The 24,460-nt window shown below is 54.3% G+C and overlaps 1 protein-coding gene across 4 annotated transcripts in view; it reads right to left on the bottom strand.

Moving 5' to 3' along the window:
- Positions 1-24,460, bottom strand: part of AXIN1 (axin 1) — a 69,609-nt gene that overhangs the window by 15,241 nt on the left and 29,908 nt on the right. For all 4 annotated transcript variants that reach the window (XM_039478016.2, XM_039478017.2, XM_074381832.1 and 1 more), the window contains exons 3-5: positions 10,840-10,980; positions 7,382-7,478; positions 1,469-1,606 (exon numbers count right to left, since the gene is read on the bottom strand). In XM_039478016.2, coding sequence (XP_039333950.1) covers positions 1,469-1,606; positions 7,382-7,478; positions 10,840-10,980 — 376 coding nt within the window. The remainder of the gene's footprint in view (positions 1-1,468; positions 1,607-7,381; positions 7,479-10,839; positions 10,981-24,460) is intronic.

Raw genomic sequence — 24,460 nt, 5'->3', positions numbered from 1 at the left:
CCAAAGTGCTGGGATTACAGGCTTGAGCCACCGCGCCTGGCCAGACCTTTTTTTTTTTTTGAGGCAGGTTGCTCTGTCACCCAGGCTGGAGTGCAGTGGCACAACCTCGGCTCACTGCAGCCTCGACCTCCTGGGCTCAAGGGATCCTCCTACCTCAGCTTCCTGAGTACCTGGGGCCACAGGTGTGTACCATCACGCCTGGCTAATTTTGAAATTTTTTCTAGAGACAGGATTTTGCCATGTTGCCCAGGCTAGTCTCAAACTCCTGGGCTCACGTGATCTGCTCACCTCGGCCTCCCACAGTGTTGGGATCACAGGTGTGCACCACCTGCACAGCCAGCAAAGGCAGCTCTGCAAGTGACACAGCCAGGTGTAAGGGGTCTCCAGAGGAACTCCAGCCGGCCTGCGCACCGGGAGGCATGTGCACTGGGATGGAGCCACAGAAGTCTGCACAGTCTGCAGCAGGGAGGAGCCCGGCCCCTCTTCCTGGGTGGAACCTGGCATTCAATCTGTGAGGAGGGAATCGCACTAAACTCTGGCTTTGTGGAGTTTTTGTTTTTTTTTTTTGAGATGGAGTTTCACTCTTGTCACCCAAGATCTTGGCACACTGCAGCATCCACCTCTTGGGTTCAAGCGATTCTCCAGCCTCAGCCTCCTGAATACCTGGGATCACAGGCACGCGCCACCATGCCCAGCTAATTTTTGTATTTTTAGTAGCGATGGGGTTTCGCCATGTTAGCCAGGCTGTTCTCGAACTCCCGACCTCAGGTGATTCACCTGCCTCAGGTTCCCAAAGTGCTGGGATTAGAGGCATGAGCCACCACACCCAGCCCTGCTTCCCTTTTGACCTTTTCACCTAATAAACCCTGTCCTTTCACCTTTCAAATTGTCTGCGAGCCTAATTTTTTGTAGCTGTGTGAAAAGGACCCCTGTCTTTAGCTGAACTAAGGAAAGAGTCCCACAACGCAAGTGCCTGGAGGGCTGCACACCACGGACTCAGGGAACCGAGCGTGCCCAGGAGGCAGTGGAACGCCCGAGGCCTCGCAGCCCTGAGTGTACACAGAAAGGAGCCCTGCATGCCACTAGCCCTTCCTGCTCAGCTCGTGCTCATTCCACTCAGCGCCCTCGTGGGGTGGAGAAGCTGAGCTGATCACCTGCTGCGGCCTCAGGCCGTGGCCCTGCCACCCATGAAGTTCGTGACCAGGTACAGCAGGCAGCTGTGTCACTCCCGGCCCCTTCAATGAGGGTGCCCAAGGTGTGTCTCTGGGCCTCTGAGGGTGGGGATGGGGCCACTGGGACATCCCGCCCTGATCTAAGGCTCAGCTGCAGAGAAAGGGGTGAGGCCTCAAGGGTCAGCAGGCCTCGGCCAGCCCCGGACATGCCCACGAGAAATAAGGGCCAAAGCCGTCCTGAACATCAGGACACCCATGCTGCCAGAAACGGCGCGAAGCTGGCGCGGCCCACTCACCATGCGCACGCGCTTGAGCCGCTCCTCCAGCTTCTCCTCAGCCTCCCGCGTGCGCTGCACAGCCTCCAGGCGGTGGATGAGTTCCTCGGCAAACTTCTGCGGCTCCACGCGGACCTCCTTTGGCACCCGGTACGTGCGCTGTGAGGGAGACGACCGTGAGGTACGGGGGTCGAAAGATCACGGGCAGAAAGCGTCTTTGTGAAGGGAAGGAGCGTGCGGTATTGAGGCTGTATTTTATTTATTTACTTATTTTGAGATAAAGTCTGGTTCTGTTGTCCAGGCTGGAGTGCAGTGGCATGACCCTGGCTCACTGCAACCTCCGCCTCCTGGGTTCAAGCGATTCTCCTGCCTCAGCCTCCTGAGTAGCTGGGACTCGAGGTGCCTACCACCATGCCCAGCTAATTTGGGTATTTTTAGTAGGGATGGGGTTTCGTCATGTTGGCCAGGCTGGACTCGAATTCCCGAGCTCAGGTGATCCGCCTGCCTCGGCCTCCCAAAGTACTAGGATTACAGACGTGAGCCACTGTGCCTGGCATTTGCTGTATTTTAAAGTAAGGGTTTACTTTTTCATCCTGTCAGCTGAGAATCAACTTCCTCACAAAGCCCCTTTTCCTGTCTGGCCAGTCTGTCCATTCCCCACGGGCCCAGGAGACAGGGTTGCTTCAGGACAGGCCAGCGCTCCCCACCCCTTCAGAGAAACACTCCAGACGACCACAGAGGTTGTCAGCCTGGCTCCGGGTGCAGAAGACCCCGAGGCCCCACAGCAGGGAGGGGACACACAGGGCTTGGAGGACAGGGGAGGTCTGGGAAAGGTGGGCTTTCCTTTGTAAAGAATATCGCTGGGCGCGGTGGCTCAAGCCTGTAATCCCAGCACTTAGGGAGGCCGAGGCGGGTGGATCACGAGGTCAAGAGATCGAGACCATCCCGGTCAACATGGTGAAACCCCGTCTCTACTAAAAATACAAAAAATTAGCTGGGCATGGTGGCGCGTGCCTGTAATCCCAGCTACTCGGGAGGCTGAGGTGGGAGAATTGCCTGAACCCAGGAGGCGGAGGTTGCGGTGAGCCGAGATCGCGCCATTGCACTCCAGCCTGGGTAACAAGAGCAAAACTCTTTCAAAAAAAAAAAAGAATATCAAGGCCAGGTGGGGGCTCACACCTACAGTCACAGCACTTTGGGAAGTAGAGGCGGGCAGATCATTTGAGCCCAGAAATTAGACACCAGCCTGGCCAACAAAGTGAGATCTCATCTACAAAAAACAAAAAAGAGAATTTTTTTTTTCTTTCTTTCTTTGAGACAGAGTCTTGCTCCGTCACCAGGCGCCAGGCTGGAGTGCAGTGGCACGAGCTCAGCTCACTGCAACCTCCACCTCCCGGCTTCAAGCAATGCTCCTGCCTCAGCCTCCCAAGCAGCTGGGATTACAGGCGTGTGCCATCACGCCCAGCTAAATTTTGCATTTTTTAGTAGAGACGGGGTTTCACCATGTTGGCCAGGATGGTCTCAATTTCCTGACTTTGTGATACGCCCACCTTGGCCTCCCAAAAGTGCTGGGATTACTGGGGTGAACCACCATGCCAGGCTAAAAACATTGTTTCTCATCAGCCAGGTACGGTGGCATCTGTGGTGCTGACTACTTGGGAGGCGGAGGTAGGAGGATGGCTTAGGCCCCGGGAGAGCAGCACTGTAGTGAGCAGAGACCGCGCCCCTGCACTGCAGCCCGGGTGAGAGAGTGGGACCCTGTCTCAAAACAGTTAAGAATAAACCTTATAGTAATAAACCACATAGCTTTCTTAAAAAATAGAGATGGGGGTCCTGCCAGGTGATCCACCTGGCCTCGAGCTCCTCCCACCTTGGCCTCCCAAAGCACTGGGATTACAGGCGTGAGCCACCACGGCTGGTTCCGTGTAACTTTTGAGGAGACTTCATTTTAAATTTCAAACTTCAAAACACTTGCAGAAACAGAACAAGGAATTCCTGTCCACCTTCCCCCAGATTCCCCACGGGCTCACATTCTGCTCTAAGTGCTTTTTCATCCCCTCACCGGCAGGCACATGTGTACACACACCCATACACATGCAAGCACCTCACTTTTCTGAACCCTTTAGAGGGTATTTAACAAAAGTAAGGTCGCACTCATACCTCACCACAGTACAAACACGGATGGTTAAGAACACTGACCCTGATATAATAACATCATGCGGCAGATCTTACTCCAATTTTGCCAGCTGCTCCAGTAACATCCTTCATAGCCAAACATGTTTTTAAAATCCAGACCGCCAGTGTCTCAGCTAGGAAGGGATGGAGCCAGGGACAGCTCCCCCGTGACAAGTGAGCAGGGTGGCAGACGGGACGTGGCACTCTCCATGCGTGTGGCCTTCCTGCCCTCCCGCTGTGGGCTCTGGTGAGGTCCTGGCCCTGTGCACCCCAGTTTCTCATTTACAAAACGAAGAGTAGAAACAGCACCAAAATCTCTGAAGGACGGGGCGAGACTGGCCACAGAAACCACACAAAGGCCTACTCCAGGCTCAGACACTCCGGGGTGGATGCGGCTCAGACCCACAGGCTTTGCTTCAAGGAACGTCAAGTATGAAGGGGCCAAATGCATGCCCAGGGTGCTGGGTGATGCCTCAGAGCTGGGAGAAGTCACTGCTGGAGTCTGGGCTGTGCCCAGTACCAGAAGGGGTCTGTCCTGGAGCCAAGGAGGAGCATGGAGTGCTTCTGGAAAATGCTGATGAAGGCTGGGGCTGGCACCAGCAGGGAAGTGGGCCAGTGTGTTTGGGTGTGTGGACAGCAGGGCATCCACACAGATATCTGCCAAGGACCTAACAAGCCGCCCTCTCCTGCTGCACCCGGGACCTGGAGGCTGGGTGGGTGGGGGGCCATGCTGGCTTTTCCATGCCCAGTGCTGGGCAAGGCACAGACACGGGAGTGGCAGACACAGGACTGGGAGCTGCCAGCACCGCAGGGACCCCGCCCAGCACTGCTGTCTGCAGACAACCAGAGGCCCGGACAGGAGCGCTCACGGTCTGACCAGTCAGCACCACAGAGACCAAGAGCAGGGTGAGAAGCCGTCATCAGACCCAGACAGCAGCACGGCTGAAGGGTTACAGGGAGCGTTCAGGGCGCTGCACGAGTTCCAGAGAAAGACGCCAGGGGGCCCTACAGGCTGTACCACCACAGTTCTGAGAACAGCAAAACTGTCTGTCATCAGATTTACAGAGAAGGGAAACCTTTCCAGCTTTGGAGGAACAGAAAAAAGTATCGTAAAGGAAAAAGCCACGTAAATGAAAATGTGAAACTTCAAAGTAACCACAAAGGCCAAAAATCAAGAGACCTCTCTCCCCATGGTAGGGATTCCAGGACCAGGTGCTGTGTATCATGGTCTCCAACCTTACGGCAATAGGGACCAGCGTCGTGGAAGACACATTTTCCCCCGACAGCAGGGGAACGGGGGGTTTCGGGAAGAACCCGCCCCACCTCTTAAGAGTCTCACGTGAGGCATGCAGCCTGGACCTCCACGGGCACAGCCACAATGGGTTCTGCTCCTATGAGAATCTAAGCTGCTCACCTCCTGCTACGTGGCCTAGGGGTTGGGGACGCCTGCTGCAGGGCCATGGACCCACCCGAGAAATGGCAGAGCTTCCGAAAAACCAAGGCTCTCGGTGGAGCAGAAGCGTGTGGTGCGCTCACGGCGTCTTGCTAGCCCATCTGGCTTCCTGGGTCTCCCTGCCTCTGCTCACCACCATCCTCGGGTCCGATTTCCCGGTAGCAGAAGCGAGCGGGCCCTAAGCAGCTGTGCCTGTGATGTGGGTTTCTCACTTGGGCCTCTGGCTGAGGGACTGGCTACCAAAGGTTCCAGCCACAGCCCTGCCTGACGGGCCACATGGACTTCATCCGGGTTCCATGGAGTCTCAGATGAGGTCATCTGCTGCAGGCTGTTCACAAAGAAGCGCAGGCCACAGCTCCTGCCCCATCACACAAGGGACCTCTCGGGGCATGGCATGCGCTGGGCCGCCTGCTCCCGCCTGTGCCTGGGGCCTGTTGGCTTCATCTTCATGGTGACTCGACTGTGACCCTCCAGGGTCCCTGTGACCCTCGACTGTGACCCGAGGACTCTGTGCTTCCCTTGGTTCCAGAACGTTCTCAAGATGACACCATGAACTCGCCTTCAGCCTCCTCTCTTCTCTGTGTTGCATCCTGAGAGGTCTTTCCAGGTCACAGTCCAGGCACCGACATACTCCTCAGCTTTTGTCCTTCCTGATCCTTCTGAGGGGAAGGCGTCTGCCTGATGCCCCCTTAATAAAGAGTCCGTGGCATGCACTTTCTACATATGAAGACTCGGACCAGCACCCCAAGATCAGGGCACCCCTGTGGACAGAAACCTCCCGAAGGTCTCAGCCCACTCAGGCCCTGTCCTCGCGGCACACAGAGTTGGCCAGGGTCCGTGGTCACTCAGCTGTCCTGTCTCTCGGGCCTCATTCATCTGGGCATCTCTGCAGGTTCTCTTTGACGTTCAGGACCTGTGACTTGAAAATCAGGGAGCACTGACCGTCATCAACTTGGGCTGTGACCTCATGACAGCCTTGGGACGCAGATGGCAGGCAGGGCCCCAGACCTTCTGCAGCACACGCACGCTCACGCACACACACGGCTACAACGTCATCCACTTTTTGGTAAGGACACATCATCGGCACCTAGTTTTAGCCAAACCTGCGTCAAGGACTGGCTGGGAAGTGACAACCCTTCGTCATCTTCTACTCAGAAGAAAGAACACATCTACATCCTTTCTTTTCAACCATAAACCACCACTTTACTGACTTGGAAACTCATGTCTGCAGAAAAGCTAAAGGGCTAAGAAATCCTGACCAAGAGCGTGTCAATGCTCCCAAAATGCCTACTTCCCTGCACAGACACTCTGACGGTCACGTGGTTCACCTCACACACTGCAGCTAACAGCGGGTTAAAAACACTTCTCAGCCAGGCGCAGTGGTTCGTGCCTGCAATCCCCGCACTTTGGGAGGCCAAGGCAGGCAGATCCCCTGAGATCAGGAGTTCAAGACCAGCCTAGCCAACATGGTGAAACCCCATCTCTACTAAATAAATACAAAAATTAGCTGGGCATGTTGACGTATGCCTGTAATCTCAGCTACTCGGGAGGCTGAGGCAGGAGAATTGCTTGAAATTGGGAGGCAGAGTGTGCAGTGAGGCAAGATTGTACCACTGCAGTCCAGCATGGGTAACAAGAGCAAACTGTGTATCAAAAAAAAACAACAAAAAACTGCTTTTCTCATCTGACCATACAAGTCCTTCCTGTTTTCAAAGTCAACCCATCAAAATAAGGAAAGATCATTAATCCGTTCATCAACACAGAAGTGCTCTGCAGTCGGAGACAGGCAGGCTGTGCTGTAGTCAGGCCTGCGCTCGGCTCCGTGACCCGCCACCCAGTCAAGGCAAAGGCACCATGCCTCTATCCAACAGCGAAAGCCGAGCCAGCTTTCAAGTTCACACGTTGACCTGGAGATGACCACTGTTCAGCCACAAAGACGCCAAGTTTTCTCCAGGGGCCATGCAGGGGCCAGACCTGGGCTCTGGGGTCATGAGGGAGGCTCACAGCTGCCCCCTTTGAGGGGAGGCATCCAACATCACAAGGCAAGACACTTCCTGCCCCCAGGGAGGGAGTGCCTTGGGGCATGGGGGCTCTTCTGAATAGACAGCTCCCTCTGGGCCCTAAATGCTGCCTGCAACTCTGTCCCCTGACACCATCAGGGACTGGCTACTTGTAGATGTTGCTGGGATCGCATGCTGATGTCTACAGGTAAGCACAGGCAAGTGCCTTTCCCCGGGCACCAGTTCACCACAGCCCGCGCTGAACAGGGAGGCCGACGGGCTGAGGGCCGCAGAGCCAGTACTTACGGGAATGTGAGGTAGGGGCACGCGCCCGTTGACCTGCACGCTCTCCTGCATCTCCCTGCGGTGCTGCTTACGGATCCTGTATGGGGGGATCCCATCCCTGTCCAGGAGAAAGAAGCAGCCGTTAACTCAGAGAGGAGCAGGAGGGCCAGCACCATGCCGGTACGGCTCCTGTCCCTGGCCGCCAGCCAGCAGACGACAGTGATGACTCCCACCACTGACTACATGTGCACAGCCACATGTGCACACACGGGTGATGCAGGCACCCATGTGTGCAAGGAACACGTGTGCCAGCGTCACACACGAAGTTCACGTGTGATGGCAGAGCCCCAGTGCCCATCACGCTGCCCTCCCAGCTGGGGTCTACTGAGCATCTCCACAAAGCCTCCTCGCGCCTGCCTGTTCTTTAAGGCCTGACAGCTACGAGTGGCTTTTTCCATGTTTAAAGAGTGGGGAGAGAACTTGTGACAGGGACTGCATGTAGCTGCAGAGCCTCACATATTCACTGCCAGCCCTGCACGGAAAACGTTTGCTGGCCCCTGCTTGTGGCCTAGACCAGGGTGCGGTGTGCCTGCCTTGAAGGGCACTGCTAAACGGACCAAAAACATTTCACGGTTGGAGAGTGGGCAGCCAGGACAACCAGTGCCCACAGAAAGTCAGGAGATGCCAGGGCTACACACTCTGCTTCTCTCCAGGTGAGCTGGCAGGGCAGTGTGGTCTCCGAGGGAGGCTCAAGGTAGTTCTTTCCCAGCAGGTTTTTTTTATGAACCCTTTAAAAGATCAAAAAAAAACACCTACGTCAAATTATACCTCCTCTCTGAACAATTACCCCAGGGTTAAGATAACCCAGGTACTTCATTAACGCCCTCTCCCTCTCCCCGCTATTAGAGGAGCTGCCCCGGAAGCACAGCAGCTCCAGGTATCAGCGCTGCACCACAGCTGCCAGGACGTGAGGGAGCGCCTGACCCAGGGCTACATGGCGGACACGGCCGCTCCTGAGGCATCCTCAGCTGTCACAGACCACTGGGTGCTGTGGGCAGTGGTGAGCCACGTCCAGGTCTGGCTCAGCGCACTCGGCATCAGAAATCAGTGAGTGTGAAACCCACCTAACGCCTGCCTCGGGTTTGTTCAAGTGTCCTGAAGCCAACGACGTGCTGGTTTCTTAGACGTGATACTTGGATTTGGTAACTTCCACGGGCCTCTGTGGATGAGGTGCTGTCCCCACATCTCTGGGGCGCCATGTGGAATGGTTGTGAGCTTCCCCCCAGCACACAAAAGCTGAGCTCCACTGCCCACCGAAACAACGCAACGCACTTGTCCACATTTTAACTGCAATATTTCCAAGTATCTGCAGCAATTTTACATTCCAAACTGTTAAACACTTCAGTACAAACCAAGATGAAGAGTATCAAGGAAAAAGATACATATTAATTTTAGGTCCTCCCTTGAGGAAACATATGTCCCTTTTCTTGGAGAGAATCGGGAGGCTTTCTGAGAAGTTGGCAGATGATTTTTCGCTGTAGTAACGCAGTTTGGGAAGAGGGACAGCAGATGCTAGGACACACGGTCTGCTCAGACACTCTGTGGGTCGCAGTGCACCCAACCACCGGACCCGAGGCTTCGGGGCCACGGCAGGCACTGCTTCAACTCCAATAACTTCAAGTCAGGTGCTGCTAAAAGCACATCAACATTTTACTTTGACAATCCAAAATTAAACAAGGATGCAAGAAGCCAGGAGAAGCCACACACAGCAGCTCTGCTGGGGAGGGGCAGAGAGCTGCCCCCGAAGCACCACAGTTACCCAGGGAAAAACCAAGGGACCAAGACGTATGGCAATGTGGGGCTGGTTGAATCTGGTTCAGAAATAGAATCTGACAACTTGTTCTGCTCATCTGAAATTCAGGTGGTGGAAACATGTTTAAAGATAAGCAAATGAAAAGAACCAACCAGCAGGGCGCAATGGCTCATGCCTGTCATCCCAGCACTTGGGAGGGTGAAGTGGGTGCACTGTTGGAGCCTAGGAGTTTGAGACTACATAGTGAGACCTCGTCTCCACACACAAGAAAACAGCAATAATAATTAGCCAGCTGTGGTGGCGCACGCTTGCAGCCCCAGCAACTCTGAAGGCTGAGGCAGGAGGACTGCTTGGGCCCAGAGGACAGAAGCTGCAGTGAGCCGAGATCGCACCACTGCAGTCCAGCCTGGGTGACAGCGAGACCCTGTCTCAAAATGCAAAGAACCATAAAAATGGTGCACAGAGTGGGACCATCACTGAACACGTATTCATAAAGAGACGGGCAGAACCACCAGCAGGTGAGAAGTCCCACCCTCCTCCCTCTCCAGCCCTATCCGGCTCTCCAGGCTTTCCACACGCAGAAGCCAGCTAAGCGGGAAAGACATCTGGGACGCCACTAGCTACACTGGGGACGGAGGGTGGCAGTCCGTGGGCTCTAACTGCTCACAAGTTCACAGCCTCTGGCCTCCTCCAGTGCCGAGACTGCTGCGGGGAGACCCTGGGGTCTGCAGCTCTGCTGCAGCCCTGGCTAGGATGGTTGGAGGGCAGGTGTCACATAATGAATAGACCAGAGCTGGGCAGGTCTGAGCTTTGTGGGTAACCAAGACCCCAAATGACCCCTACAGGATGACAGCTAATGCCCTACTGTGATAAGAGTGTGTTGGCATCATCAAATGCCTGCAGTGCACTCACATCCCAAAAAGCCACCTGTGAAGCACAGGAGACGAGGTCATAAAACAAGCCCGTTCCTGTACAGGGGGTTTCCCTGCAGATGTGACAATGCAAGAGTAGGCTTCTGCCTGTCAACTCGAGGGTTCACACATGCAGAGACCAGGCCATCCCTGGGCCACTGAGGCATTGGCCTCAGCACAACCACAGCACCTTCGCTCGTTCCTGCTCCCAGCCCCTTGCCAAGTGAGTGATGGGGCCAAGACAGGACCTTGCACTGCACCGGAGTCGGCAGAAACCCTCCGTTGGGGACCACCTCTCTCGCCACAGCCAGTGGTGAGGCAGCTGGCCTGTGCCTGTCCTGAATCGGAAACCCCAGACTCTGGAAACCAAACAGAAACCTGCAGCCTGGGCAGCCTGGAGTCTATCTTAGGTTCACCCTTTGTCTTCCCTTGCGGGGAGGTCCCCACAGCCCTGGTCACAGAGGGAAGCAACGGACACAAAGCTGAGCCCTCACTCACACTGCTCAGAGGACAGCCTCTGCAGGGCAGCCTGCCTCCACGTGAGACACGCTCTCACTGAGCTCTGGCGGGCCGGGAAATGTCTCCCTTGACGACAAAGCCTAGGTGGAACCGGGTTGGCACTAAGCCCCCTCGGAGCTGGCCGCACTCTGTGACAGAGTGGGACTTACATGCTGCCATCTGCGAGAAACAGGGTGTCCGGGACGGGACTTAAACACTGCTGGTCTCCAGGGACTGGGTATCCGGGTGGTACTTACACGCTGCTGTCCGTGAGGGACAGGGTGTCCGCATCGCTGGACAGGCTCTGCTGCTCGCTGTCGTTGGCACTGGTGGCCGGGGCCAGAGCATAGCCGGCGTTGACATAATAGGGGTTGACTGGCTCCCGCCAGGATCCATACCTGCAAACAAGCAGGGCACGTTACTGACAGCCTGCCAATAGCCTCTCATTTTAATCCACATTTTCATATTATCAGAATATCCTGACGTATGAATTAAAAACACAAGCAATGAGGAGAAAAACATGGAGCAGAGAAGGCCATCATATCCGCCTGCCCTCCCATCTTCTCCAGCGGGGTGGATGAAAGCGCTAGGAGGTCTCTCCCGATTTTCAGCGAATGCTTTAGTGCACACAGGGAGCATCCACACATCACCACTTGGGTCTGTTTTCTGTGCACAGCACTAGAAACGGGATGCATGGGGAGAAATGCCAGGTACAGGTGACGAGGAGGAAGGCAGCGAACCACACTGCCACGTGTGTACCTATGAAATAATCCTGCATGTTCTTCACATGTACCCCAAAACCTAAATTGCAATAAAATAGAAAAATAAAAATACAGGCCGGGCGCGGTGGCTCAAGCCTGTAATCCCAGCACTTTGGGAGGCCGAGGCAGGTGGATCACGAGGTCAAGAGATCAAGACCATCCTGGTCAACATGGTGAAACCCCGTCTCTACTAAAAATACAAAAAAAAAAAAAAAAATTAGCTGGGCATTGGTGGCGCGTGCCTGTAATCCCAGCTACTCAGGAGGCTGAGGCAGGAGAACTGCCTGAACCCAGGAGGCGGAGGTTGCAGTGAGCTGAGATCGCGCCATTGCACTCCAGCCTGGATAACAAGAGCCAAACTCCGTCTCAAACAAAATAAACATAAAAAAATAAAAAAATAAAAAGTAAAAATCAATCAATCAAAAAAAAAAAAAACTTACTTCTTAAAAAAAAAAAGAAATGGGACGCAGATGTCCTGCTCCTTCCCAAGTGCATGCTGGGAGCAGACACTGGGCTCTGAGTCAGAGCGAGGCCCTGAGGCGTCAGCTCAGACGCTCCTGCGCCTGTGCCCAAAGCCAAGAACGGCCGGCCGTAGGACTGCTGTCCACGGGTCCGTACGTGTGTGCGTGCGCCACCTCCTGTCCCCCTAGTAGGGGGAGCTCCAGAGAGATTCGCCTCCACTTGTTACTACCAAATTAGCCGGAAATGACACCTTGTTTCAATCTGCATTTCCCTGATTAATGGCCAGATTGGCAGTTTAGGGTATTTGTCATTTACATTTCTTCCTCTTTATCTGTTCATACAGTTTGCCATGGAGTGGATTCTGAGTTTCTTAATGATTTACAGAACTCTTTAAATGTTGTGCTATTATCGCTGGTTATTTTTAAATTTTTTTTTCTTGAGACAGTTTGTTGTGTTGCCCAGGCTGGAGTGCAATGGTACGACCTTGGCTTACCACAACCTCCGCCTCCCAGGTTCAAGTGATTCTCCTGCCTCCACCTCCCGAGTAGCTGGGATTACAGGCATCCTCCACCACGCCTGGCTCATTTCTGTATTTTTAGTAGAGACGGGGTTTCTCCATGTTGGTCAGGCCGGTCTTGAACTCCTGACCTCAGGTGATCCACCTGCCTTGGCCTCCCAAAGTGCTGGGATTACAGGAATGAGCCACTGCGCCTGGCCTAATCTCTGGTTATATATATGAAAAACATTATCTCCCTAAATGTCATTTTTCTTTTTAACATTGCTCATGTTCATTTTTATAAAAGTTTTTCATTTCTATGAAATCAGATATTCCAATCTTTTCCTTTTTTTTTATTTTGCAAACACAGGCCTTCCTTATTCCAAGATTACAAATATATTCCATTTTTCTTTATATGCTCCAAATATTTTTAGATCTCTACCTGAAATGTGTGTATACAAAATCTAGCTCGGTCCAACAGGGCCTAAACGTAAAAAATTAAATCTAGCTCACCCTTTTACATCCAAATGGAGAGCCAGCTGTTAGCATTAAATACTAAATAATCCTTCTTGTCCTCAATAATTTTAAGCGCCTCTCTCCATCAACTCTAACTCCTGTCACAGGCACGTGCCCATGCCGGGTGCTCTGCTATGCTGCCAACCAACTGGCGTGTGGACTCTGCAGGCCCCTAACTGCTAACCACCCCCAGCGTGTCCTGAGCATGCCTCTCCCTCCTAGCAGCTGCCCCCTCCTCAGCTTTGCTTTTCCTGGTTTCAGTTACTTGCGTTCCACTAAGATCTGAGACTAGGTGAGCACAGTGCAGTATGATTTTGAGAGAAAGAGACCCCTTCACAGGATGTTTATCACAGCATACCGTTACAATTCTTCCATTTGGGTCTCAATTGTCCTTAGTTCCCACTGTGTCTAACTTACAAGGTAAACTTGATCAGAGGTGTGTTCCCAGAGAGGAAAACAGCATAAACAGGGTTCAGCACTATCAGGGGTTCAAGCATCCATTGGGGTTTTTGACTGTGTCCCCCGAGGGGGGACAACTACATCAGTTGATCTCCACAGGTCACAGCGACACAAGATAGCTCCCAGAGGCTACAATGGGCCGCCCTCCCCATGCTGGGGACAGCCTGCAGCACTGCTGGCTGGGGCCTCGCTGCACAGGGCCATTTCCCCTGGGGCTGCAGCCTCCATGCACTCCAGAGGGCCCAGCAGGGGGCCACAGCAGGAGGCCACAACATGCAAGCAGGGCCTTTCATAAGGACAGTGTGGGTTACCACGCTCTGCATCGAGGCCACCATGCAGCTCGGCTGTTTGGAAGGCAGGCGCCAGGGTCCTGAGCCACAGGGGAAAACACGGTTCATCAGATCAGGGCCGTCAGCACCAGTCCCTCTTACCCACCCAGTGGGGCCTGGTAGCTCACTGCACTCCATGGACAGTCATGGCCAGGTGATGGCAGCCTCAGGCTGACAGCAACCACAGGGCCACTCTTGAGAAATGGGTTCTCTGGAAACAATGACCACCTGTGGCTGGACCACAAGGTTGGTTCTCTCCTCTCAGTACCTGACAGAGAGCAGACAAAATGAAACCAGCTTGCAGCTTCGCGCTCTTTGCTTTAAGCATCACGCAGTATTTTTAAATGACGCGGTTATTCGTTTGATACTTAAAGCCACAGCTGCTCAGCAGCTACCAATATTGTCACTCTAACCACCACTGCAGCCACACTCAGATCTCAGGTTAAGTACTAAACTAACTTTAAGTTTCCCTGTTACTATTAAAGAACACTGAACTTTGGTTACTCTCTAGAAACATCCATTTGGCCAAATGAAAACATTTCTTTCTTTTTTTTTTTTTTGAGGCGGAGTTTCGCTCTTGTTACCCAGGCTGGAGTGCAATGGCACGATTTTGGCTCACCACAACCTCCGCCTCCTGGGTTCAGGCAATTTTCCTGCCTCAGCCTCCTGAGTAGCTGGGATTACAGGCACGCGCCACCATGCCCAGCTAATTTTTTTTTGTATTTTTAGTAGAGACGGGGTTTCACCATGTTGACCAGGATGGTCTCGATCTCTCCACCCGCCTCGGCCTCCCAAAGTGCTGGGATTACAGGCTTGAGCCACCGCGCCCAGCCCGAAAACATTTCTAACTGAAGAGAGAAGGCCGCTGCTGCACAGACGTCTAGGCCCACAGCAAACGGGCAGGTCTGTCTCACACCCCGGAGCCGTGTGGCCCGCCCTCATGCTGCCATGTGGCTCACACCGGTCCCGTCACTTGGGAGCCACATACAGCAGAACTAAGCCTTCCGTGTTCACGTGTGCAATTCCATATGCCTCTACCACTCTGACTTCCCAGGTGTGCCTTTCACATTTATGAAAACGCTGTTTGTCTTTAACATGAGAAGCGGGAGCAGCTCAGGTTTCCAGTTTTCCACAGACTCCAGCATTCGGCAAGTTCCACTGCACACAAGCACCAAGGTCAGGCGACAAAGGGGAGGGAAGCGGGAGAAAGTAGCTGGGAGGAAAGAAAAGGAATTAGCCTGTTAACTGTTTATCTTCTTAAAAATCGCAGACAACAGCCCTGGCTCCTGGGATCCGCCCTCAGTGCTCAGATGCTCTTGTACCTGAAGACACAGGCGGCTGGGCTTGGCCTTCACTACCAGTTGATGCAACTGAGAACATTCTGGTCAGACACACACCAGGGGAGGTCATGTCGGAGCTCCAGGATCCCTACAGAGCTGGGATCCAGCAGCAGGGTCGGGGGGACGGGACATGTTCTTGCGTGCCTGCCCGTGTGTGCGCCCGTGGACACGTGCTTCGTGTGTGCAGGCCTGGGGGCCGCCTGTGTGACTGCATGCGTGCCTCTGTATCCATCTGCGTGTGCACCCGTATGCCTGTGTGCATGCCCGTGTGTGCACTTATGTGTACCTATGTGTGTTTCCCCTCACGAGCACCTCCACTTGCTCCTGCACTTCTCAGACACGTAGAGGTGCTGCAGGAGGATCTGTCCCCTGGCTGTGCAGTGAGAATGCAGCCTGGAACCTTGGCAGGAGGTGTGCCCAGCCCCCCGACGCCGACGGCCCGAAACAGGAAAATGTGCATAGCTCTTCCGGAACAGGCACGGGGACTCGGACAGAGTCCAGGAGACCTTGCAGAGCAAGTGGTGGCAGGATCCCTGCAATTCTTCTGTGTATTCAAAAGCTTTCTTTAGGGTCTGGTGTGGTGGCACACACCTCGGAATCTCAGCGATTTGGGAGGGTGAGGCAGGATACTCGCTGGAGCCTAGGGGTCCGAGCCACGATCACGCCCCTGTGCTCCAGACCCTGTCTCAAACAAAAATGTGGAGAGGAGGCACAAGAAGATACGAAGACTTAGGGAAAAATGTGCCCATCACGGAAGAGAAAGTCCAGTGATACAGTGAGGGGAGGCTGAAGGCAGAATCAATGCCCAGGAATTGCATCATCAAAACACCTAGAGGGGTTTGACAGCACAGCACTGGGGGCCCTATTAGCTTCAAGGCAACAGGAAAGGAGAAGCTGAGAGGCAGCCAGCACACTGCAGGCTGGCCTAGGAGGTCCAAGTGTCAGGGCAACACAGCAGGTCTCCGTCTCCCCTGCCCAGGAGCCCCACAGGACCGTGTTCGTGGACGGTGGAGAAAGGCGCTCCTCCAGTTGCAGAAAGGCATCTCTCTGGGACTCCCGCGGCTACTTCCACATCCAGCACTGCCACAGCACCAGCTCTCTGATCAGTGTGGTGCTTTCATCTTCCGTGTTTTCACATTTAACCATTCTATATTCTTGTACTTGTGTAAGCAGCTGGCCTTTTAAAAATACAGTTTGACAATTTTTCCTTTTAATGATGCTGTCTGGTTCGGTCACGTTTAGTGTGATGTGGAGGGAGCTGGGCCAGCGCTGGATCGAGCTGCTTCATGGAATTTGCTCTGCGTCCTTCTGCTCCTTCCTGCCTTCTTTAGGATGTTTTTTGCTTTCCGTCTCCCCCCTCTGAAAAAGTAATGTTGTCCAGTTCTCTCACTGGTTTGTACGCCTGAACGTGTCTCAGTCTCACACATGGCACCTGCCTCTTCCCAGGCAGCATGGGAACCTCAGAACTGATGGCCTCACACACACACTCTTGAGCAACGCTTTTTCTGCATTTACATTTTCTTTTCTTTCACCCCAGGCTCCCACCTCAGCCTCCCGGGTAGCTGAGACTACAGGTGTGCACTACCACGCCCGACTACTTTTTAATTTTTTATGTAGATGAGGTCTCACTGTGTTGCCCAGGCTGGTCTTGAGCTCCTGAGCTCAAGTAGTCTGCCTGCCTCAGTTCAGTGTCCTAATGTGCTGGGATTACACGCATGAGCCACTGTGCACGGCCACGAATCTGATCATTTAAATTACTGACCTAACTGCAAAGGGGCAAATGCTTTAAAAGGATTCCTGCAAGGTAAGACACCACCACCAAAAATGCAACAAAGAGGTGAATAAAATCTAAACAAAAATTACACAAAATTATGAAGCTTCGCTCTGACAGTTTCACAGAGAAACTTAGGAACAGGTCAAGTTTCACACCATCCCACCACATCCTTTAACACATACATGTAAATTCGAGAGAGTTCTGGCCTTCCTCATCAAATACCTTTAGAATTACTAAGTACACTTGGGCCGGGCGCGGTGGCTCAAGCCTGTAATCCCAGCACTTTGGGAGGCCGAGGCGGGTGGATCACGAGGTTGAGAGATCGAGACCATCGTGGTCAACATGGTGAAACCCCGTCTCTACTAAAAATACAAAAAAAACTAGCTGGGCGTGGTGGCGCGTGCCTGTAATCCCAGCTACTCAGGAGGTTGAGGCAGGAGAGTTGCCTGAGCCCAGGAGGCGGAGGCTGCGGTGAGCCGAGATCGCGCCATTGCACTCCAGCCCGGGTAACAAGAGCGAAACTCCGTCTCGGGGAAAAAAAAAAAAAAAAAAGAATTACTAAGTACACTCAAGAATACACAAATGACAAAAAACTGTCTAATGCCAAAAGGCCAAATGAATAAGCAACCAGGCAGCTGGGTGTGAGGGAAGCCACCGGAACAAGGGAGGAGGAGGCTGGAGGCAGATTGGGCCCTGGGAATTATCCGAAGCCACTGCTCCAGGCCCTGCCCTGCCCTCCTGCCTCAATACTACCCATGCTCAGGGACGCTCTGGGCTTGCTCCCCTCTGTGCCTGCCATACCCAGATAGGAGCTGCCGCCCTCCAGGGCAGAAAGGCACCACCACGTGGTACCTGGTGACGACCACTGTGGGAAACAGCAAACAGCAGCCCCAGGAGGGCTCTGCACAGAATGTGCCCCTGCCCTGCCCGCACCTGGGTGTTGTTAGAAGTTAAGTTCTGACGCTTCTGCTTAAGCAGCACAGGTCAGCACACCACCTAAAATAATTGTAGCCTTTTTTTTTTTTTTAGACTGAGCTTCGCTCTTGTTACCCAGGCTGGAGTACAATGGCGTGATCTCGGCTCACCGCAACCTCCACCTCCCAGGTTCACGCAATTCTCCTGCCTCAGCCTCCTGAGTAGCTGGGACTACAGGCAGGCGCCACCATGCCCAGCTAATTTTTTGTATTTTTTAGTAGAGACGGGGTTTCACCATGTTGACCAGGATGGTCTCGATCTCTTGACCTCGTGATCCACCCGCCTTGGCCTCCCAAAGTGCTGGGATTACAGGCGTGAGCCACCGTGCCCGGCCTTAATTGTAGCCATTTTGAGACGCCTTCTCCAACTACAGAGCTCCTCAACTCATGACAGGGCTACATCCCAATTAACCTCTCATGGCCGGGAATATGACGTGCAAAGTCAATCTCAATTTACAAAGGGTTATCCAGACACAGTCCTCCCCTCGTTGATGGGTACCCTGAATGTTTCAGGGTCATCATAAAGTTGAAAAGACCTAAGTGGAAGCATCCTAAGTTGGGGACCAGCTGTATTCTGAAAGATGGAAGCTGAAATTAGTAAAATGGCTGGGAAGACACATCTGTGAGCCCTGGATGATGAGCCAGCACTGAGCCAATGAAAGCCCAACTCCAAGTGAGTCAGCCATGAAGACGGAGGTGGCCACATGGCCCCAAAGACGCACAGCCTTCTGAGAAGCTCAGAGCGCCCATCTTACGGCCACAGAAACCCAGACACAAGAAACCCAGGCAGCGCATGCCGCAGGCACAAGGCTGGGTGCTTCCCCCAGGCCTGGCTCAGAGCAGGGTGGCTGCTAACAGTGGTGCACACCCTAGGCTCCAGGAGGAGGCGACCCTGAGGGGCAGGTAGGGAACATGGAGTCTGCACACCGCAGACTCCAGGGGTGTCCCTGAGGGGTGAGTGCTGTGCAGGGCTCTGCTGGTAGCTGGGTCTTAACAGGCGGCAATGACGCATGACTGAGTATGTCTCCGCTCACATGCTGTCTATGCTCTGAAGCAGTCTGCAACCCGTCACCCCGTACCTGTCCACAGTGGAGTGTGCACCAGCGCACAGGTGTGGGGACAGGCGTGCTCCTACGGCTGTGTTTCCTCTGCACAGGTGTGAGAGGCCTGTGCAGGAGCTGAGTTAGCAAGGCAGCTGCTGGTGCTGACCTGCACCTCAACTGGGTGCCCTGAGGCAAAACCCCCTGGGCCATACATCCTCATCCATGAAGGAGGTGGGGCCCAGCCCTTGGCGAGGTGAGGAGTCAGTGCAGATCCTGGTGTGTGTCTGCCCCTCAAGACCCCACATGCGCCTCCAGCCACCTCAGTCCCACAGACCCACTGAGGATGGCGGGTGGATCCTGCACACAGAATCGCTGGCTCCTGGGAACTCCCTTCATCTTCTGGAGCTGTCGGCGGCATAAGGACGAGTGCATCCTTCAGAGCCCAGACGCTGGCACACACAAAAGCCTGGCAAGAAGCAACACAGGCAGAAAAGGCCTCTGCAGAGGGCGGGCAGTGGCCTGGGTAAGAGGAGAGCCACAGCCTGCAGCCGCGTCCCAGCTCTACTCTGCACTCACACCTAGGGAAGGGGCTCTGGCACCAGACGGCAGGCAGCAGTCACCTGGCAGAGGCCACAGACATGAGAGCCAAGCATGGCTCAGGCCTTAAATCTCAGCACTTGGGTTGAGGGAGGAGGATTGCTTGAGACCAGAAGTTTGAGACCAGCCTAGGCAAGAGATCAAGACCCTGTCTCCAAAAAAATAAATAAATAAAACCAAAACGAGACAAACAACAACAACAAAACACTGAAGGGTGTGACTGGGGTTCTCACGTGCCTCTCTCTAGGAGCATGGGCACAGACCTTCACCATTCTGGGTGCAAAGGGAAAAGGCACCACTGCCACAGGGGATGGAATACGGCACAGAATGATCAGCCCACCCTGCATACACCAGCCTACGGGAGCCCCAAAGCCCATAGGAACCCAGCCCATGGGGGGCTCCAGAGCCCACGAGTAGCCCCGCAGTCCACGGGGAGCCCTGCAGCCCACGGGGAGCCCAGTGCATGAGAGCCCTGGAGCCCACAAGAGTCAGACTGAAAGAGGACTGTACCCACTGACCTGCAGCCTCCATGTGGTGCAGCTCTGGGCCAAGTGTCAGACAGTGGCCTTGGTCACATTATGGGTCAGCACTGGGTGCGAGGCCGCCTGCCCAAGGACGCTGATTCCATAGATGGAGGCTGCTTTTGCTCCACAGGTCTGCTGGATCCTTTCTGAGCCCTCCTGGGAGGAGGATGGAGGCCAGACTGTGGGTGCAAAAAAAAATGGCTGGAAAGCAGCTCAGGGTAGAAGCGATATGGAAAGGCAGGTCGGGCACAGGCCCACGGTCAACTGGGAGGTTTGCAAGGACCACATGGCCAAGGACACCATGAGCCGCTTCCTGCCCAACCCACCCAGTGTCCTGCAGAGTGTGTGGGGATAAACAGAAGCTTGACAAGCATAACATAAAATGCCCACAGGTGGTCATTAGACACCTGCAGTGTTGTGATCACAAGGCCACGAGACACACATTAGCACATGACACAGGCAAACACACGTACTTGATCCCTATTTTGACAAAATAAGTAGTAATTTATACTAGGAGAAGGAGGGGGCACCCCAAGTGAGCGGTCCAACCCTCAAACACCGACAGTGCCATCAGAAACCTGCATCCCGACCCACGGGAACAGCACAGCCAGCAGACAGAACCCGCCCTGCAGAGGCAGCTTACCCAAGCCGAAGGCCCTTCCTAGGCCCAGCCGGTTAGAGTCCTCTGCAGAGGCCGCACTGCCCCAGGCACAGTTCCTGAGAGCCCAGAACGCTTGAATGAACGCAAGCAAGGAAACAGCTGTGTAGAGATCAGCTCTACTGGAGCACCCCTGCTCAGCCGCTCAACTGCAGTCCTACCTGTGAGTTCTGATGAGAACCACATCACTGCCCCAGCCCCCCACAGGCACCCACTCCCCGGGAAACCATCTCGGCCCCCGAGAAACCATCTCAGCCCCCGAGGACGCCTCTGTATACTAGGAAATCATCCCCTCAGCACCGGCAGGCACCCCCATGTACCAGGAAACCATGGCTTCAGCCCCCGCAGGCGCCCCTGCGTACCAGGAAACCATCCCTTCAGCGCCAGCGGGAACCCCATGTACCAGGAAACCATGGCTTCAGCCCCCGCAGGCACCCTCGTGTACCAGGAAACCATCCCCTCAGCGCTGGCGGGCACCCCCATGTACCAGGAAACCATGGCTTCAGCCCCCGCAGGCACCCTCGTGTACCAGGAAACCATCCCCTCAGCGCTGGCGGGAACCCCATGTACCAGGAAACCATGGCTTCAGCCCCCGCAGGCACCCTTGTGTACCAGGAAACCATCCCTTCAGCGCCAGCGGGCACCTCATGTACCAGGAAACCATGGCTTCAGCCCCCACGGGCACCCCCGTGTACCAGGAAATCATCACCTCAGCCCACCCGAGTGCCCCGGTGTCCCAGGAAAACACTGCCTCGGCCCCGTGCAGGTGCCCCGCACCCCAGAAAACAATCCCCTCAGCCCCGCGCAGATGCCCCCGACCCCAGGAAACCACCACCTCAGCCCTCTGTAGAAGCCCCGCAGCCCAGGAAACCATCACCTCCTGACCCAGGAAACCACCGCCTCAGGCCCTGCGAGCGCTCCGTGGAAACCATCGCCTCGGCCCCTGCAGGCGCTCCGTGTCCCGGAAAACCATCGCCTCCGCCCACATTGTCAACCCCGTCCCCCAAGATTCCCTGTGCCCCTTGGAAATCCACCTGTCACTCAAGGTCAGCCCGCCTTTTCGGGAGTTCTGGTTGAACGCTCTCTCACCGGGAGCTTGTGCCCTCTCTGCTCTGCTCTGGCTTTCTTCACTCAGCACTGGACCCTGAGATGCACCCCTGCCTCCGTGGGTATCAGCGGCTCGCCCTTTTCTGTCATGTGCCATGCCAGAAGGCACCACAGTGTTCTTCTCCAACTGCTTGGCAGTGTGACCTGGAGTTGGGGCAGCGCTTCCCAGCGAGCCAAGCTCACCCCGAGGCCAACAGGCAGCCAGGGCCAGCGCCCTCCCCACCCCTCGCCCTGCAGCAGAGGCAAAATCGGAGACACAAACCCGGTCCAGAAAGCCCAGACCAGGGCTCAGCCGGCTGCTCGTGAGGGCCGAGCTGACGACGGGAAGCCTGCATCATGTGTGCACCTTAAGTCCATCCCACGTGGCTGCCGGCTCCACCCAAGGGAAGGAGAGGAGGGCTGCTCCCCAACGAGGCACCTTGCTCTGTGAGCTCCACTTTCCAATACCGCGGAGCCTCTGGAAGCACCAAGAAACGACCAAAACAGACGGGCTCTCGGAGAAGGAGGGCCAGTGGTTCCTCACCTCACATTAATTTTCAGATGAATGTGACAAAGGCACAGTGCACAAAATGCAAGATGCTGACACAGAGAGGGACCCCTCGTTCACGCTGACCACGAAAAAGGCCCTCACTGGTTCACACTGGCCACAGAGAGGTCTTGCTTCTGTTTTAGCAATAGTGACGACTGGCCCCCATTCGTGCAGATGCTGTCACTTACACACTACATACATAACAAAAGCCGACCATATATAACAAATAACCTACCTCTGCACCCAAAGGTCACAACGTTTATAATAAAAACTGTCATCAAGGGCCAGGCATGGTGGCTTATGCCTATAATCCCAGCACTATGGGAGGCCAAGGCGGGCGGGTCACGAGGTCAAAAGATTGAGACCATCCTGGCCAACACGGCAAAACCCCGTCTCTACTAAAAATACAAAAAATTAGGTGGGCGTGGTAGCACAAGCCTGTAGTTCCACCTACTTGGGAGGCTGAGGCAGGAGAATCACTTGAACCTGGGAGGCAGAGGCTGCAGTGAGCTGAGATCATGCTACCACACTACAGCCTGGGTGACAGAGCAAGACTCCATCTCACAAACAAACAAAAAAAAGTGATCAAAAGCAAGCTGCCATCAGATATAAAAATCTCTATTTTACTTCCTCCATGGAAAATCAGGGATGTGGCCTCTGCCGGAAGGGTCAGCCAAGACTGCCAGCACCCCCATCAGGTCCCAACATGCCCCACCTACAACATATCTGTTGCATGTTCTGCGTGGGCGGCAGATACTTGGTGTCACTCCAGATGGTGTCACTCCAGATGTCACAAGGATGATGGGCTGACCCCCACCGCCCCCCCCACTCACAGTGAACAAGCAGGTGAGTTCTCACTAGGAATGGCAGACACGAAAGGGCAAGAGAATGAGTCACCAGGCCCCAGGCAGGAGCTTCCAGCTCAGCCCTGTCACCTGTGCCTAGGAGGCTGCGCTGTGGTTCCACTCTTTAGCCAGCCTTTTATTTACTTTATAATAGCATTGGCGCACCCCACCCACCCACTCTGAATTGCACATCACATCAAAGGCCCTTTATGGTCAAAATCAAACAGTGAGGATAGGGAGGGCATGTGTCTCTGCAGACTGTCTACACGCACAGCACAGTCAGGAAAGCCCTGGCGGCTACCCACAGCCACTGTCCTGAGAGACCAACAGCTCAGAACTGTGGCCAAATGTCCCTCACCACCACTTGCTGGCCACTGATCATGGGCAGTCTGGCAAGTCCTAGCTTACAAAGAAGAAATGACAGTGGCCACTTCTTTAACAGAAGCACCTTAGCAAACAGTGCTTGGGTGAGGCCAGGCACACGATGCAGAAAGCCTTTTCCAGAGCCCAGCAACCAAGGCACATTAGTTGGGGGACTGGGTGGGAAAGGCCACACTTAAACCCACAATTCCAAGTAACTGCCTATGAGAGTCTATACAAATGCTTAGTGCTCAAGCTTGTAATCCTAGCACCTGAGGAGGCTAAGGCAGGAGAATGCCTTAAAGCCAGGAGTTCGAGATCCACCTAAGAAAGCAAAACCTTGTCTCTACAAAAAAAAAGTCTCAAGTCAAGGGCCAGGCAGGGTGGCTCACACCTGTAACCCCAGCATTTTGGGAGGCCGAAGTAGGTGGATCAGTTGAGTCCTGCCTGGGGTTCAAGACCAGCCTGGACAACAAGGTGAGAACTCATCCCCACAAAGTATTTGAAAATTATCCAGGTGTGGTGTGTGCACCTGTGGTCCCAGAGGGTGAGGCAGGAGGATCACCTGAGCCCAGGAGGTTAAGGATGCAGTAAGCCACTGACTTCAACCTGGGTGACAGAGCAAGACCATGTCACTAAAAATAAAATGATAAATATTTAACCAAATTCAAGACTCTAATGTCAGAACAACAACATATTCACAGAAACCCAAACACTCGTGATTTTGAAAGGCACATGGCAATGGGTGCTACAGACAGTAGAGGGCAAGCAGGGGGAGTCTGGCTGGGCACCCTGTCCTCTCCGCACAACCCCCAGGTGCTGCCATCCTGCTCACACCAGTAACTTTAAAACATTAATGGGCTGGGTGCAGTGACTCATGCCTGTAACTCCAGCACTTTGGGAGGCCAAGGCAGGAGGATCACAAGGTCAGGAGTTCAAGACTAGCCTGACCAACATGGTGAAACCCATTCTCTACTAAAAATACACAAATCAGCCAGGTGTGGTGGTGGGTGTCTGTCATCCTAGCTACTCAGGAGGCTGAGGCAAGAGAATCGCTTGAACCCAGGTTGCAGTGAGCCAAGATCATGCCACTAGGGCTCACAC

The sequence above is a fragment of the Saimiri boliviensis genome, chromosome 12, assembly GCF_048565385.1.
Source record: "Saimiri boliviensis isolate mSaiBol1 chromosome 12, mSaiBol1.pri, whole genome shotgun sequence".
NCBI lineage: Eukaryota > Metazoa > Chordata > Mammalia > Primates > Cebidae > Saimiri > Saimiri boliviensis.
This window is presented reverse-complemented; position numbering and strand designations above follow the sequence as displayed.